General features: G+C 47.7%; 1 protein-coding gene across 9 annotated transcripts in view; it reads right to left on the bottom strand.

Annotated features, from left to right (window-relative positions):
* Positions 1–16,208, bottom strand: part of PTPRT (protein tyrosine phosphatase receptor type T) — a 943,168-nt gene that overhangs the window by 667,894 nt on the left and 259,066 nt on the right. For all 9 annotated transcript variants that reach the window (XM_081096943.1, XM_081096945.1, XM_081096948.1 and 6 more), the window contains exon 2: positions 11,582–11,707. In XM_081096943.1, coding sequence (XP_080953069.1) covers positions 11,582–11,707 — 126 coding nt within the window. The remainder of the gene's footprint in view (positions 1–11,581; positions 11,708–16,208) is intronic.

Genomic DNA, 16,208 nt, shown 5'->3' with positions numbered 1-16,208 from the left:
ATCCTGGGAGTGGCTGGGGAGTGGCTGCCATGGAAACAGCAGGAGACTGAGGGGCATTGAGGGAGGGCACCTTTACGAAGGGTGAGATGTCTCTGATTCATGAATGCTTCCGCGGGCTCAGGATGTCTGCATTAGGTGGGCACTGGTGGGCCTCGTCAATTCAACAAGCAGATCACATGCTCAACCCTCAGTGACAGAAGTGGGGCACTCCCTTCACTTCCCCATAAAAGAGTTTCCAGTCACTTTAATACGTGAAATTTTCAGGGTGCAGAAAACTCTGTCAACTGTCTACATATGGTGTCTAAGATATGATTTAATTGCACGTGCATACTTAAAGTCACAGGTTTCTAAGATATCATGTTACATTAAAAATAGATACAGGTTCACAGCACAGACTATGGCACCACATTGCCCGGGTTCAAATCTCAACTCCTCCAGTTACTACTAATTTGGGGTAAGTTACTTACACTCTGGGTCTCAGTTTCCTCTTCTGTAAAATAGGGGCCATAACAGTACTCTGGGCTGTTGAAGTATCAAATGAATAAAAACATGTAAAGCCCCTAGAACATGTGTTAGGTTAAAAACATAGTGGTTTACCCTAATAGCTGCAGCAATCCTGAGAAAGAAGAACAAAGTTGGAGGGATCACAATACCAGATATAAGCTATATTACAAAGCAACTCTTCTCAAAACTGCCTGGTACTGGCACAAAAACAGACATATAGATCAATGAAACAGAACAGAGAACCCAGAAATCGACCCAAGCCATTATGCTCAATTAATATTTGATAAAGGAGGCAAGAGCATACAATGGAGTCAAGACAGTCTCTTCAATAAATGGTGTTAGGAAAATTGGTCAGATACATGCAAAAAAAATGAAACTAGACCACCAACTTACACCACACACAAAAATATACTCAAAGTGGATAAAGGACTTAAACATAAGATGGGAAACTGTACAAATCCTAGAAGAATTCATAGGCAGCAAAATATCAGATATATGTCATAGTAATATCTTTACCAATACAGCTCCTAGGGCAATGGAAACTAAGGAGAAAATAAACAAATGGGACTGCATCAAAGTAAAAAGCTTCTGCACAGCAAAAGAAACCATCAACAAAACAAGAAAGCCCACTGCATGGGAGAACATATTTGCCAATGTTATATCCGATAAGGGCCTAATCTCCAAAATGTATAGGGAACTCATACATCTTAACAAAAGGAAAATAAACAATCCAATCAAAAAATGGGCAAAGGACTTACACACTTTTCGAAAGTGGACATACAGAAGGCCATGAGACGTATGAAAAAATGCTCAAAGTCACTAATCATCCAAGAGATGCAAATCAAAATGACAATGAGATACCCTCTCACACCTGGCTATCATCAACAAATTAACAAATGACAAGTGCTGGCGAGGATGTGGAGAAAAAGGAACCCTCATGCACTGCTGGTGGGAATACAGGCTGGTGTAGCCACTGTGGAAAACAGTATGGAGTTTCCTAAAAAAGTTAAAAATGGAACTCCCATTTGACCCAGTAATCCCACTTCTAGGTATATATCCCAAGAAATCAGAAACACCAATCAGAAAGGACATATGTACCCCTATGTTCATAGCAGCACAATTTACAATAGCCAAGATTTGGAAACAACCTATGTGCCCATCAGCAGATGAGTGGATTAAAAAGCTGTAGTACATCTAAACAATGGAATACTATGCTGCTGCAAAAAAGAAAGAATGCTTACCATTCGTAACAGCATGAATGGACCTGGAGAGCATTATGCTAAGTGAAATAAGCCAGTCGGAGAAAGATAAATATCACATGATCTCACTCATTTGTGGAATATAATGAACAACATAAACTGATGAATAAAATCCAGAGACAGAGAAGCATTGAACAGACCATCAAACCTCAGAGGGAAGGTGCCGGGGTCCAACCCCAGCAGGTCCAGGGGTCCCCAAAGGTGTAGAAGGAGTCAGCGAGGAAGGAAGGACATGGAGACAGTGTTCAGTTGATCAGCAGCCTAGCCAGGATCTCCAGCAAAGTTCTGGTCTGGATCTCCAGAGAGGTTCTGGTTAGGATCTCCAGCCAGGTTCTGTGTCCATGTTCTCTTGCTAGGTTCTCCAGGTTCTCCAGCCAGGTTCTGTAGCCATGTTCCCTCACTAGGTTCTCCAGCTAGGTTCTGTCCAGGTTCTCCAGCCAGGTTCAGTCACCAGGTTCTAGTCAGGTTCTCTTGCCAATTTCTGTAGTCAGGTTCAGTCCAGGATCTTTTGCCATGTTCTCTCGCTAGGTTCTGTCTCTAGGTTCTGAGGCCAGTTTCTGTCCAGGATCTTTTGCCATGTTCTCTCCAGCGAAGTTCTTCTGTCTCTAGAGAATGTTCTGTGTAGGTTCTGTGCCTCCTGGTTCTGTCTTCTAAGTTCTGTCTTCTAAGTTCTGTGTTCTAAGTTCTGTGTTCTAAGTTCTGTCTTGTTACATCTGTATTTATACCAGTTGATTCCAATCCTATCAATCTCTATTCCAAAGGTTAGGGTGTTTCTTATCTCCATTCCAGGGAGTAAAGATTATGTAGTTTAAGCATGATTGTTCATAGTTAAAGTGATTAATTACCCGCCTGGCACTTAGTTGAGGTTTTATTCCCTCCCTAACTTCAGGGGAAAATCCCTACCTGGGAAACAACCTTTCTCAGAGACCTTGGTTAAAACACATAGTGCCAAGAAGGTAAGCAACCATATTAAGAACAGTATGCCATATATGCCAGGTCCCTTGAAACAGCAAGCATGGACCGGCTCCCGGCAGGAAGGCAGGGGAGGGTGGGGTTGGGAGGTAAGAGATCAACCAAAGGACTTGTATGCATGCATATAAGCATAACCCATGGACACAGACACTAGGGGGTGAGGGCATGTACTGGGGTGTTAGGGGGGGCACTGGGGTAAAAAGGAGACATATGTAATACTATATGTAATACTTTAAACAATAAAGAATTTTAAAAAAACAGTGGTTTAGTGTCCATTCCCATATATCATAGAGAATTTTATTCAAACCCTTCACCCACACCGCTGGTAACAGGTCTGTCACAGGAAGCGCCTTCTTAGTCCACATCACCTTCATTTCCAGTCACAGTGTTCACTTCTAATGCTTTTTGAACCCAGTTTTAATGTCACAGGAAACTGAACACTCAGTCAAGCATCTGCGTGAGGATCAGAACAAACACGGTTTCCCATTCACCTGACAGATGTGTGCTCTGATCTGACCACAAAGATCCTCTGTTGCTTTTCCAAACCATCTGTACTACTCGTCACCATTTGATCATATTCTCTGCACTAATACTAAACTTGTCTTCAATTTCTACCCCCCCCCCCATCAATTCTGTGATCGTCGTAAACAACCCAAAACTAGCATTGATTGGGGTCACTGCCGGATAATGGAGTTTCCTCGATTAACTCTGTAGTTCAAAGTATACAAGAGACCATCTCATTATATGAGATGTTTTGTAAGAACATTTCCAAGAGCTGTTTGGAGACAAAAATCTGGCCTTTTATTTGGGCATATGGGGTATGGTTTGATTGTCATCGTTTCTTCTCCCATTGCCATTTGTCGGGTGCTAGTTAGATAAACCGTGCTGCATCCATCCAGTGGAGCGCCATGTGGCCTGGGAGGGGGGAACCAGATCTGAACACAGTGACACAAGTCTGGGGGCTAGGATCCTATTCGTCTGCATTCTTAGGAGGCACTAGACAGGTGGCCGAGGGCACAGGCTCTGGGCCCAGACTTCCTGCAGGCAAATCCTGGCCCACATATGCGAACTATGACCATGGGCAAGTCATTCAAGCTTCTTGTGCCTCCAGTTCCCCAATTTGTAAAATGCAGGTAATTATCTCTACATTAGAGTGCTGCTGTAAGGATTAAACAAGTTAATGTATGTAAGTGCTTAGGAGAGCACATGCTACACAATTAGCCCCACATGAATATTGCTTCCTTACTATGATTGGTACTATTATCACATACATATGTTCTCTCTTTCTCCCTCCCCCCCTCCTCCTCCTCTTTCTTCTCTCTCTCTCTCTCTCTCTCTCTCTCTCTCTCGCTCTCGCTCTCGCTCTCGCTCTCGCTCTCTCCTCTCTTATCAATACACCTCAGTCTGTTAATAGTGATAATTTGAGGAAACTGAGATGGGGCTGGAGAAAGTTAACCTAAATGTACAAACTCAGCATTCATTTAAGGTTTAAGAATAAGGTGGGGTTGGGTGGGAAAAGATTAACCAAAGAATTTATATGCATATAAGCATCATCCAGGGACACAGACAATGGTGTGGTGAAGGCCTGGGGCAGGAGGCGGGGGCAGGCTAGAAGGTCTCCATCCTGTGTGCCAAATATAATGCGGTGTGCTCGGGACCACCTGTTCCTGACTTGGGGTTTTAAGGTTTTGGAATTCACAAGGCGTTTTCCCAACATCAACTCCTGGGCTAGTTTCCAGGATTCCATGTTTGGCATGTGGATAATGTTCTTCCTCCAGGTCTCCCAAGAGGAGACAGTATCCCTGAACTCACAGGACGGTGGCACATTAGATGAAATGCATAGGAAAACGCCGAACCCAATTCTTGGTTAGAGTGAACACACAGTGAGTGCCAGCTCTCTTCAAAGAAAGCAAAGGCTCCAATACTCACAGCGCTCTGGCGTGAGTTCTCGCGTAGAAAAGGTGATGGCGCCAGGGTGCCGATGGGCGAGAGCCAGTGAGAGTCTCCTAGGGTGGCCGTGACAAACTACCACCAACTGGGTGGCATAAGACAACAGAAACGTGTTCTCTCACAGTTCCAGAGCCTAGGCGTCTGCGATCAGGGCGATGGCAGGAACACATTCTTTCCGAAGGCTCCAGGAAGAATCCTTCCTTGCACCTCCTGGCTTCTAGCGTCTGCTGGCAATCCACAGCATTCCTTCGCTTAACACCGCATCGCTCCGATCTCTGCCTGTGCGCTCACATGACCTACCCTGTGCGTCTGAGTGTCTCTTCTCCTCCAGTCATCCTGGAGGAGGGCCCAGTGTGGCCAGCACGGCCTCATCACAACTTGATTCCATCGGTAAACACCTAATTTCCAAAGAAGGTCGCACTCACAGGTGCTAGGGGTTAAGACTTCACCTTATCTCTTTGGGGAACACAATTCAACTCATACTAGACCTGCATTTCTCTCTGTAAATATCCGCAGTTACATCGAAGAAGGAATACACAGCCCAGGGCGCAGGGGCTGGGAGGAGGAGCCCAGGACCCTCCTGAGGGCATGTCTGCTTCCACAGCAGGCTGGGCAGCTGGCTATTCCTGCCTGTGCGTGTGGTGCCTGTGTGTCTCCTCTCCCTGAGTCTTCCCCATACCTGCCCCTTCCCACCAGGCCACCGCTAAGCTGGTATTTCTCTGCTCTGGAAAGTTTTGCTGGAAACAAGAAGCTGCCTTCAGCAAGGTGTTTTCTAAGTCACGCCTACTGAAGAGGTTGTGCTGTGGGTCCCAGAGGGGCGGGGCGGGACAGGTGTGCCTTGAAGGGCTGGGAAGGTATGTGGAGAGGTTCTCCCACACTGGGAAGGGGAAGAGATGGACCTGATGGCCCCGCACCGCTTGGCGCCAGAGGGCTGCTGGGTGATGCACCTGGGCTGGCTGGACCTGGGACAAGGCTCCAAGCCTGGGAAAGAGGCGGCAGAATTACAAGACCCATGAGATCCACAGGACCCACAGGAAATGCAACAGTGACTCTCAGAGGGAAACCACAGTGACCTCCTCAAGTCCCCAGGACATTTGTAGACCCCCAGAAGAGGGGGGCATAATGACTGGAAATAGATATCTAACTCCGTGGAGGTTCAGGGTCAGATTCAAGGTGATGCAAATGCAGTATTTCCTGTGCACCTGGTTTTCAGCCTGAGATGCAATCCAAATTCATTCCAACACTTCAAAGAATGTCCTACAAGCATTCGAAGGAAATAGAAGGAAACTCCCCACGCCTCATTATCTCGGACTCCAGCCCTCTTTAAAACAACACTTTCAGCCCATGCATCTCCTGCAGGGCCCTGGGCTGCACCTCAGCGAGGTCATGTGGAAACCATGCCAAGAGAGGGGAAGGCAGAGCGAGGAACCAGTGGTAGCCGGTCAGCTCCGTGGAAAGATAGAGGCCTGGAGAGAAGGTCTGTGGCTGTAATAACCCCACTCCTCTGTGGAAGCCCCAGTTACGATGAGGTCGGGGGAGAACCAGGCCTGAAGCCTGGCAGGCTAGCCCAGACTTTTCCCACAGAGCGGGGCGAGGAGAAGAATGTGACACGGGTGTGGGTAACGCTGAACCAACAGAGCCGAGATGCAGGAGGTGCTCCAGCCCTCGGGGCAGCGTGAATCCTGGGGATGGAAAGGTCTCTCAGGTCCCTCGGGGGTCCATGGCAGACCTCCCGCTGGGAGGCTCACCTGGGGAAAACAGCATGGGTGGCAGGTGAGCTTGCAGGAGGGGGCAAGGTTCTAAAACAGACTTAGACAGTAAGAACCAGAGGAGAATTTAGGGGAGCCAGCATTGATTCAGCCCCATTATGTGTGGACACTTCTCAGCCACACAGGCATCATCCCATTTAACTCTCACACTGGTTCCCATGGTGAAGATGAGGAAACTGCGTCACTCGGCTGAGGCAGAGTATGGAGTAAGTGTGTCTGTGATGAGGACTTTGAAAGCAAAGAACAGAATGCAATGAGTGAGAACGAGGGAGTCCTTCTTTAGATAGGCCAATGAGGGACAGTCCCCCTGAGAAGGAGTCATTTGAGCTGAGACCTGAAGAAATCAGCCAAGTTGAGAGGGGAGCCCTAGCCCATGTCACTCAGTGGGTGGAGCATCAGCCCGTGCACCAAATGATCCTGGGTTTGATTCCTAGTCAAGGGCACGTACCTGGGTTGCAGGTTCGATCCCTGGTCCAGGTCAGACGCATGTAGAAGGCAACCAATTGATGTGTCTCTCTCATATCGATGTTTCTCTCTCTTGCTCTCTCTCTCTCCCTCTCTCCCTCCCTCCCTCCTTTCCACTTTCTCTAAAAAAAGAAATGGAGAAAAATATCCTCAGATGAGGATTAACCTAGGGAGGGAGGGAGGGAGGGAGGGAGGGAGGGAGAGAGAGGAATTCCAACAGAATATGCAAAGGTCCTGAGCAAGGAGAGAATCTGACATGTGTCCAAGGAACTAAAAATGACCAGTGTGTGTGCAGCATTTTGAGAGAGAAGAAAGGGGGCTCAGAGAAGACACTAGATCATACAGGACCATGCAGGCCACAGCCAGGAGTTCAGATTTCATCCTATGTGACCAAGGAAGCCACCAGAGGGATAAATGCCCAAAATGACATGGTCTGATTTACCCAGGGTCTAACACGGAGCTTGTCACACAGAAGCAGTTCAGTGAAAGGTGATGGACTATCTGAATACATAGACTCAAGCTCGATTTCCAAAGCGATGAAACTTCTGGCTTTACAGAAGAAAAAGTAAGACTTCAGCCTGTGCCCATGGGAAGAACAAACAATTTCGTCTAATCCAAATTCACTTTCATGCCTCTCTGCCTAAGAAGCATGGGGCGCCGCTGAAATCCACAGGCACATCACGACAGAACAATTTCAGTGATCGTTATCAAATGCCTCTACTTAGACAAGCTCCAAAGATTGTATTAGCACAATCCAATATTTATGAAATGACAGTCTGCCGTAATGAGGGGATGAGAAAATTAAGATCAGAAGCCAGAGTTGTCCCTTTGGGGAGAGGCAGTGGCACGGTGACAAAGGCAGCAATGTCACTGGGCTTCTCAGCCTTGATTTTCTGATCTGTAAAATGGAAGGACTGCCGAAACCGGTTTGGCTCAGTGGATAGAGCATCGGCTTGTGGACTGAAAGGTCCCAGGTTCGATTCCGGTCAAGGGCATGTACCTGGGTTGCGGGCACATCCCCACTAGGAGATCTGCAGGAGGCACCTGATCGATGTTTCTCTCTCATTGATGTTTCTAACTCTCTATCTCTCTCCCTTCCTCTCTGTAAAAAATCAATAAAATATATTTTAAAAAAATGGAAGAATGGCAGACAAGACTAAAACTATGTGGTCAGTTCACAGAAGGCTAATGGCGTTTAATAATGTTTATCATTCAATCCTTCATTCAAAACTATGTGATAGAGACGCTTTGCCCATCTATAGGCATCCATGTAACAAAAATGTTATTTCATACATACTATGCATGATGCGCTGCATTAAGCACTGGAGATAAAGCTGCAGACAAGATTGTCATGGTCCTTAGTCACGTGGAACTTCTCATCTGGGGGTAAAACATACACTGAACCAATAGCATCCTCAGGGGTGGGTGTTACTGAGAAAGAGAGCGGGGCGATGGGAAACGTACAGAGGGCTGACCCAGACGGGGGCACCCAGGGAGAACTACCACAAGGAAGTGATGTCTAAGCTGAGGTGTGAAGGGAAAGGACAAGAGCACGGAGAGAAGAAGGTTCTGTGAAGAGTGCTGTTCTCAAGTAAGTTTCTGAGGTAGAAAAGAGCGTGGAACATTCTGGAAACTGACAGAAGTCAGTGTGAAGTGAGCACAGGGGGCAATGGAAGATGGTGCAGCTGGAGGAATGGGCAGGACCAGTCATCCCGGACCTGGAGGCCACCATAGGCCTTGGTGTCCTTCCTCAGGACAATCCGAAGCTTCAGAAAGATTCTAAGCAAAGAGGTGGGGACAAGAAAGGGAAGAAGTAACATGAACAGGTCCATATTCTAGGACTAGCTCTTTGGCTTTTGTGTGGAGAGAAGATTTAAATAAAAGAGGAAGCCAAGAAACCTGTTAGAAAACCTTCGTTTCCCAGGGAAGAGCTGATGGTGTGTGCACCAGGGCAGTGGTGGCAGAGGTGAAGAGATGCAAGCACACTTGATACGTGCTCAGGAGGCCAAGTGGCAGAACCAAGTGACTGGCAGGAAGAGGGGATGAAGAGAGGGAAGAGAGGAGTATGAGCCCTAGGCTTCGAATCAGCACCAGAATGGACCAAGTGGCCTTTCCTGAGACAAGGAACTAGAGGAGGGGTCCTCAAACCACGGCCCGCGGGCCACATGCGGCCCGCCGAAAACATTTATCCGGCCCGCCGGGTGTTTTTTGCCGCCGCTGCCTGTCCTGCTTAGCAGCCGACTCGTCCCGGGCCCGCAGTGCGCATGTGTGGAATGTCTGAGGGACAGTGAACTGGCCCCTGTTTAAAAAGTTTGAGGACCTCTGAACTAGAGAGTGAGTAGATGAGGAAGGACAATGGATGAATCAAGAGTTCAGTGTTGGAGATGTTGAGTTTGGAGAGCCTACAAGAGCCTATGGGGCTCCGGGTGGGCTAACAAAGAGCAGAAGGAGCATGTAAACACACACACACACACACCCACACACACACACACACACATGCTATAAGATCTAGATTTATTGGCCAACATCAAGGACAGCCACACAGAGCAGAGCAGACGTGGTATTTTTCAGCACAGGTTCTCTGGATTATTGGGATCCCTAATGGAATGAGTATTTCTAGCATTTAAACCAAGACACTTTAAAAAAATATATATTTTATTGATTTTTTACAGCGAGGAAGGGAGAGGGATAGAGAGTTAGAAACATTGATGAGAGAGAAACATCGATCAGCTGCCTCCTGCACACCCCCTACTGGGGATGTGCCCGCAACCAAGGTACATGCCTTTGACCGGAATCGAACCTGGGACCCTTCAGTCCACAGGCTGGCGCTCTATCTACTGAGCCAAACAGGTTAGGGCCAAGACACTTTTGAGAGTAAAAATTGTAATGGGGCAACAGGCAGAGAGGTTGTCCCATGGTCACTGTACTAATGGGCATGTGTAGTTGTTGGTGACTCTGCTTATGCAAAGTGAAGATCCCACCAGATCTAAAAGGCTCAGTTTTGTAGCACAGCACATCTTCCTTATATGTGGGGCTCATGTCTACACTCAGAAGAAACTTATCAAAACAATTTACACCCATAGTAGGAACTATACTGAGCCATCCAGTAGCTTCCTGCTTTGGAGCAAAACTTAAAGTCAATGCGGCCACCAAGACCATAACCTCCCCTAGACACATCTGAGCACCTTCTCTGTCCTCAGATAAGTGACACCCTGGAAGATCCCTCCCCCGAGAATCCGCTAAGGCATGCACAGTGGATTGTGTAAATGCAGAGCTCAGAAGAGATGTCTGATGCGACTGAAGCCACAGGCATGGTGGAGGTCACCCATGGTGGGAAGGTTTATTTTGTGTCAACTTGACTGAGCTAAGGGATACACAAACAGCTGGTACAACATTATTTCTGGGTGTTCTGTGAGAATGTCTCTAGAAGCGATTACCATTGAACTGGTGAACTCAATACAGCAGACAGTCCTCCCCAATGTGGGTGGGTATCAGCCAATCCCTTGGGGGCCCCAACAGAACCAAAAGGCAACGGAAGGGTGAATTTGTTCTTTCTCGGCTTGAGCTGAGACATCTATCTTCTTCTTCCCTTGGACACTGGTGCTTCTGGTTCTCAGGCTTTCGGACTCAGATCAGGGCTCATACCATCCCACCACCAGCTTTGCTGATTCTCCAGCGTACAGAGTGCAGATCATGGACCTCTCAGGGGGCTTCTCCATAACCGTGTGAGCCAATCCCTATAATAGATCTCCTCTTATATGTTTGTCCCTGTATATCCTATGGGTTCTATTTCTCTGGAGAACCCTAAGACACATGCAAAGGATGTAAATGAGCCTGAAGAACCCCAATTTTAATGGCCAGAGTGAGCTGACCAAGGAGCCTGAGAAAGAACGCCGAGAGGGTTGCTTAAAAGCCAAGACAGTGTAGGGGTTAGAGAGAGCTCTTGGTCACAGAGGAAGAGTGGAAGATGGCCTCCCTTATCCAACAATCAGCTATCCTGATAACTGCAGCAGCGATCACACTTTACAGAAAGGTGATCTTAATGTTCTCGGAGCTGTAATTCTTCCAGGCTTACCATATCAACTCACCGAGGCACACCCTACCCTGAGCACACCTCTTCCAGGTGAACCTCCCCTCCAACACATCTCATAAGCCTGACTCATGCAGATCTCCATCAAGGGTGCACATTATGGTTTCAGCCCGTTGGTTAAGCATAAACGTGGTATTCAGGATCTCTGGACATTAACTTCATGAGCAATATTTTCACTGTGGAAGTTTCCCAACCTACATAGAAGCTGTGTCTGTGTGGCCTGAAAGGAAAAACATGACCTCAGATTCTTCAGAAGTTCTTTCTTCCCTAGAAATGCCACTCTTATCAGGCTCCCAAGCAAAAGTGTGATGCTCTACGTGGAGCTAAAGATCAGAATATCAAAGCTAAAAGAAACCCTAAAGGTTCCTGCATCCAGGCAGCATGTGACTCTTACCACATTCTTAAGAGTTCACTCAGCCTTGTTTTGCATACCTCTGAGAATGGGGATCTTACTACCAACAAAGTTGTGTATGGCCCTCTCAGACACCTTAACCCATCAGAAAGTTCTTTCCCATGAGTCATCATAGAAGATACCAGCCTCATCACAGGCCCAAACACAGTGGCTCACCTACCTGTGGGCACAGCTGGGTCCAGCATTGGTTTCTCCCACGTGTTAATCTGCTCCCAGGTAAATCCATTGGTCCCCAGGGCCACGCTATAACCACAGTTGCTGTAGTGCTCATCAAAGGAACAGCCGCCTGCAAACAAAAGAGATATGGGTAAATACATCCTCGTATCTGGGGCTTGGTTCGTTACTCCTGTCTCATCATTTACACCTTTGAATTTTAAACTCTGGAGAAGATTAAAAATAAGGGCAAGCAAATTGGATTTTTATATTTGCTTTGGTGCTCTCAGGAAAGGCGCTGGCATCTGCAAGTCCCCCCTATGTTAAAAAGTTAATAAGGCTAGCTACATTGATTTTAATCTTCCTTCCTGAGAAAGTAAACAGCAACGTCTCATTCTAAGCAGGAAGAAATGAATGCCGGGCCATGCCTTGGTAGCTGCTTCCTGCAGCACAGAGAGATGCTGCGAGGCAGCAGAGAGCACAGCTTCGGAGTCCCGCAAAACCAGGCCCGATCTGAGCTTTGCAAAGCTGCGTCCGCCCGGGCCGGGGGCTTCAGCCGTCTGTCTAATCAGTACCTCAGTTTCTCCACCTGTGATATGGAGGGAAAGATCCACCTGACAGAAGTATCATGAGGATGAAATGGAGTAACATATGAAAAGTAACTGGCACAGAATAAGTTCTCAACATCCGCCTCCACCCCTCTAAAAGCGGTTTTTGAAATATCATTTTCATAAAGTAAAAATCAAATATGTGAAGCATTAGATAAGCATGCGCCTGGCAGATAATACAGTCGATGTTGACAGCGTTTAAAGCTTTCCCCTTTAAAATCTAAGCCATCTACCATTTTACAACAAGCTGTATCAACTCAATTTTGACAAGAATTTACTCTGAGCACTTGCTATGTGTTGTAAGCCCCTCCAGGTAACACTGGAAATGCTGGTCTGTCCAGAGAAACAGGAGCCACAATATCCAGGAGGAGGTGCACTGATCAGGGCTGTGAAGGAGGCGAGCATCCAGGGATGGGGAACAGGAGGAAGGACAGTGCAGGTGAGCGAGAGGATACAGAGAGAGAGGCCACGCCTAGACTGAGGTCTGCAGCCTCTGATGGTCTCCCAGACCCAGTTTCATGCCCCCCCCCACCCCCAGTCCATCTTCCAACTGCCCCTTTCTTGTCTCCTTAGGGTTCAGATCGCATCACATCCCCATAAACACCAACTGGGTCCATGTCACACATCCAAGCCAGGTTCTGCTCGACTTAAAGAAACCAGTCCCCATGAGCCCCCACCCGCATCTGCATTCTCAGGTACCATCACCATCATCTTCATCAGCTGCAGAGGACAAAACCCCTGCGATGTACCCCACACCTGGGATTCCCTCTACATAGTGGTGGTGGGAGTCCTGTCGACAGATTCCATACAGAATCCGGTCACAGCACCGCGGAAGGACACCTGGGAGGTCAAAGCTTTCTCCACCTCCCTTCCCTGCTGTGCATGGGAACCCGGAAGATGGGCCTTTGGCACCCCAGTGAGTCGCGGGCTGGGCAAAGGAAGGCTGACCCTCTTTCACTAGCACCGTGTTTGGGAAGTGAGTTGAGTATGAAATTGCTTTGTACTAAAAAGTAGCAGAAATGTGGGGTGTTTTATGTAGACAGAGAGAGGAGAAAAGGAGAGGGGTCCAAGAAACACCGTGGAAAGCAGAAACCTATAGAAGATGATGGCTAATGAGAATTTTTTCCCCTATGATGGGGAGTGGATGATACATTGATAGAAACTGAAATATCTACTTGCTCTGATTTGTTCATTCAATAATCTGACAATGACTTAATTGAGCACCCAGCATAGATCGGGCAGGGTACTAGCTCCTAGCTATATGGTGGTTTACTAAAGAGAGATACTATCGCGATTTAACCAGACAGACAGCAAACAAAGAAACTAGTAAGTAATCACGCACTTCAGTACTTGCTAGGAAGGCTGCAGTGGGGTGGGTGGGAGACTGCTGAGTCGGGATGGTCCAGAAGGCCTGTCTGACCATGAACTGGAAACAGTTCCCTGTTCTGTTCTGTGACAGCCCTCCACGACTCCCCGCTCCTCCACGAGACAGGACAGCCACATGCGCTGGTGCTTTGGGGAACTGAGGAAATTAGGACAATGGCCAGTACGGACTAACAGGAGTCGAGAGGCAAGGATGGGAGGCCCAGGAGGCCAGAGGAAAGGCGAGGAAAAGGTGACAGAGGAGGCTTCGCCCCTGATACAGTGGGGAAGGATGACCTTTGAAAGGCAAGAAGGGAGGTAATCAACCCGCTTCCACTAGACCAGTGGTTCTCAACCGTCTGGCCCTTTAAATACGGTTCCTCATGCTGTGAACCAACCATAAAATTATTTTCGTTGCTACTTCATAACTGTAATGTTGCTACTGTTATGAATCGTAATGTAAATATCTGATATGCAGGATGGTCTTAGGTGACCCCTGTGAAAGGGCCGTTCGACCGCCAAAGGGGTCGCGACCCACAGGTTGAGAACCGCTGCACTAGACAGTAAAGTGGAAATGGTGCTGGCACAGAGTAGGCGCTTAATGAACATTGAATGGATGAACCAATACATGTTAGTGGGATGCCTGACACAGGCCAGCTACACGGGAGGAACCGGGAGCCCATGCCAGTCCCCCAGCTCCAGCTGCTCTTCCAAGTCTCGTACCTGCCCCTTGTACCTAGAAAGCTCCTTCCCCACACTGCAGGCCTGACAAATCCCAAAAGATCCCCCCAAGTCTCTTCTAGAAACCTTCTCTGACCAGAACAGCAGACCGAATGCCCCAGATATGGAAACACAACACGCTGCACCTACAATGTAAAACACGCAGCAGCTGCAGTGGCTCTAAGAGGTCACCCTCCTTTCCCTAAATCGCCACTGCTCACTGGAGCCGGCCTGTGGAAGACAAATGAATCAGGTCAACAGCATCGACAGCAGATGGGGCTCCCTGGAATTGATAAGCAGGGGCAGTCTGCAGCATCCCTAGTGTTCCTGGGAATTGCTGACTGAGAATCAATCCCAAGCTAAAAACAGCCTCTGGGGCTAGCGACAGAAGGTGGCCGAGACAATGGCCTGTGCACATCATGCTGTTTAGGTCTTCTTTCTAATGCACACAAGGACACCATGTTTCCAGGCCACCTTGCATCTGGGGAAGACCACGTGATAAGCCCTGGAAATGTGTAACAAAGGGATATCCACTGTTTGTAGGACTAGCCCATAAAAAGCCTCCCTTTTCATCTTCACAGTTATTGTTGAAGGTGGTGGCATCAAAGGAAGAAAGCTATCTAGACCCCTGAGATGCTCATTAGAGGACAGCCACCCAGAGAGTCACTGAAGCAGTAATATTGGCATTCCACTTTTCAAGAGCAAAATACCAGCTTTTCTTGTCTTACACCACTGACATCTTAGTGGTTAGCTGTTACCACAGCAGAGCCTTGCCCATCCTGACTAACAGAAGAAACATGCTCTCTCGTGCATCTGCTGCATGCCAGGGGATACACTAGGCACTGGTTGCACATGCCGTCTTATTTGCTCTCACTTAATTCTCACAACTTTATTTTATCCCTCCTTTAAATAAGGTAATTGATGCATTGAGGAGTTAGGTGACCTGTTCAAGTCACACAGAAGGGATGTGTTGGAGCCAGGTTTAAATCCATTGCAACTTAACCACAGAATCCATGCTCTTTCTAATGGACCAGAGAGAAAATGTACTCCCCCAGACCAAGGGCCAAATCTTTCACTTATGAGGTGATGAGAGGAGAGCAGAAAGATAAAGAACTTCCAAAGTGGTTGGTCTCTCCCATTTGAATCCATTTCCTTGCTTATTCTAGAAACACTTAACAAAGGGGCACAGAATCAACAGATATGATTCTTACCCTCATAAAGTTTGCAAAGTATAGAGGAAGACAACCAACATACACTTAAGATACAATGCAGAAAACACCTTCATAGAGATATATCAATTCTCAAAGAAGAAGTTATTAATAACTTTTTGTCAATGGTCTAATTAAACCAGTTCTCTGCCTCTTCTAGACAATATTTAGGAGGACTCACAGTTATACCTCTGGGCCCAGCTTACAGGCCCCAAGCAAGGTCACATTAACCATTTGTCCCTAGTCTACTGGACCAGTGCCCACCCCTCACCTCCTGGCCTCTGCCAATGGTGGGTGGCCTGCTCAGCTAACCCTGAGCTGAGAGTGGATTGGTCCTAGCCCTCTAAGGGGACCTATCACAGCCACCTTTCACAGCACACCCTGGGCACCTTGCTGCCTCCACCCACAGAGCTCCCGTGGTCACTTCAACCTCAGCCAGTGAGCCAACGCCTTTTTCTCTAACAGCCTGCTCTTTCACACCAGTCCCACAGCAGCGGGCCTGGGACCACAGTCCTCTTTTTCCCCTCTCCAAGGAGCGGGCTTACAGTGGAGTCCAAAGCAGCCTCTCACCCTATTTGAGTTATTCTTTCTTTGGGACACTCAGGGCCTCCTGTGGGTTCTATCCCACTCTGTCACAAGCTTCCATCCCTCAGGGGTCCTCGGTGTCCCTCCCCACAGAGGAATATCTAGAAACAGGTCCCCGTCCTGCACATTATCACATACATATGTCCAAACT

This window comes from Myotis nattereri (genome assembly GCF_964212035.1).
Source record: "Myotis nattereri genome assembly, chromosome: 8".
In the NCBI taxonomy this organism is placed as follows: Eukaryota; Metazoa; Chordata; class Mammalia; order Chiroptera; family Vespertilionidae; genus Myotis; species Myotis nattereri.
This window is presented reverse-complemented; position numbering and strand designations above follow the sequence as displayed.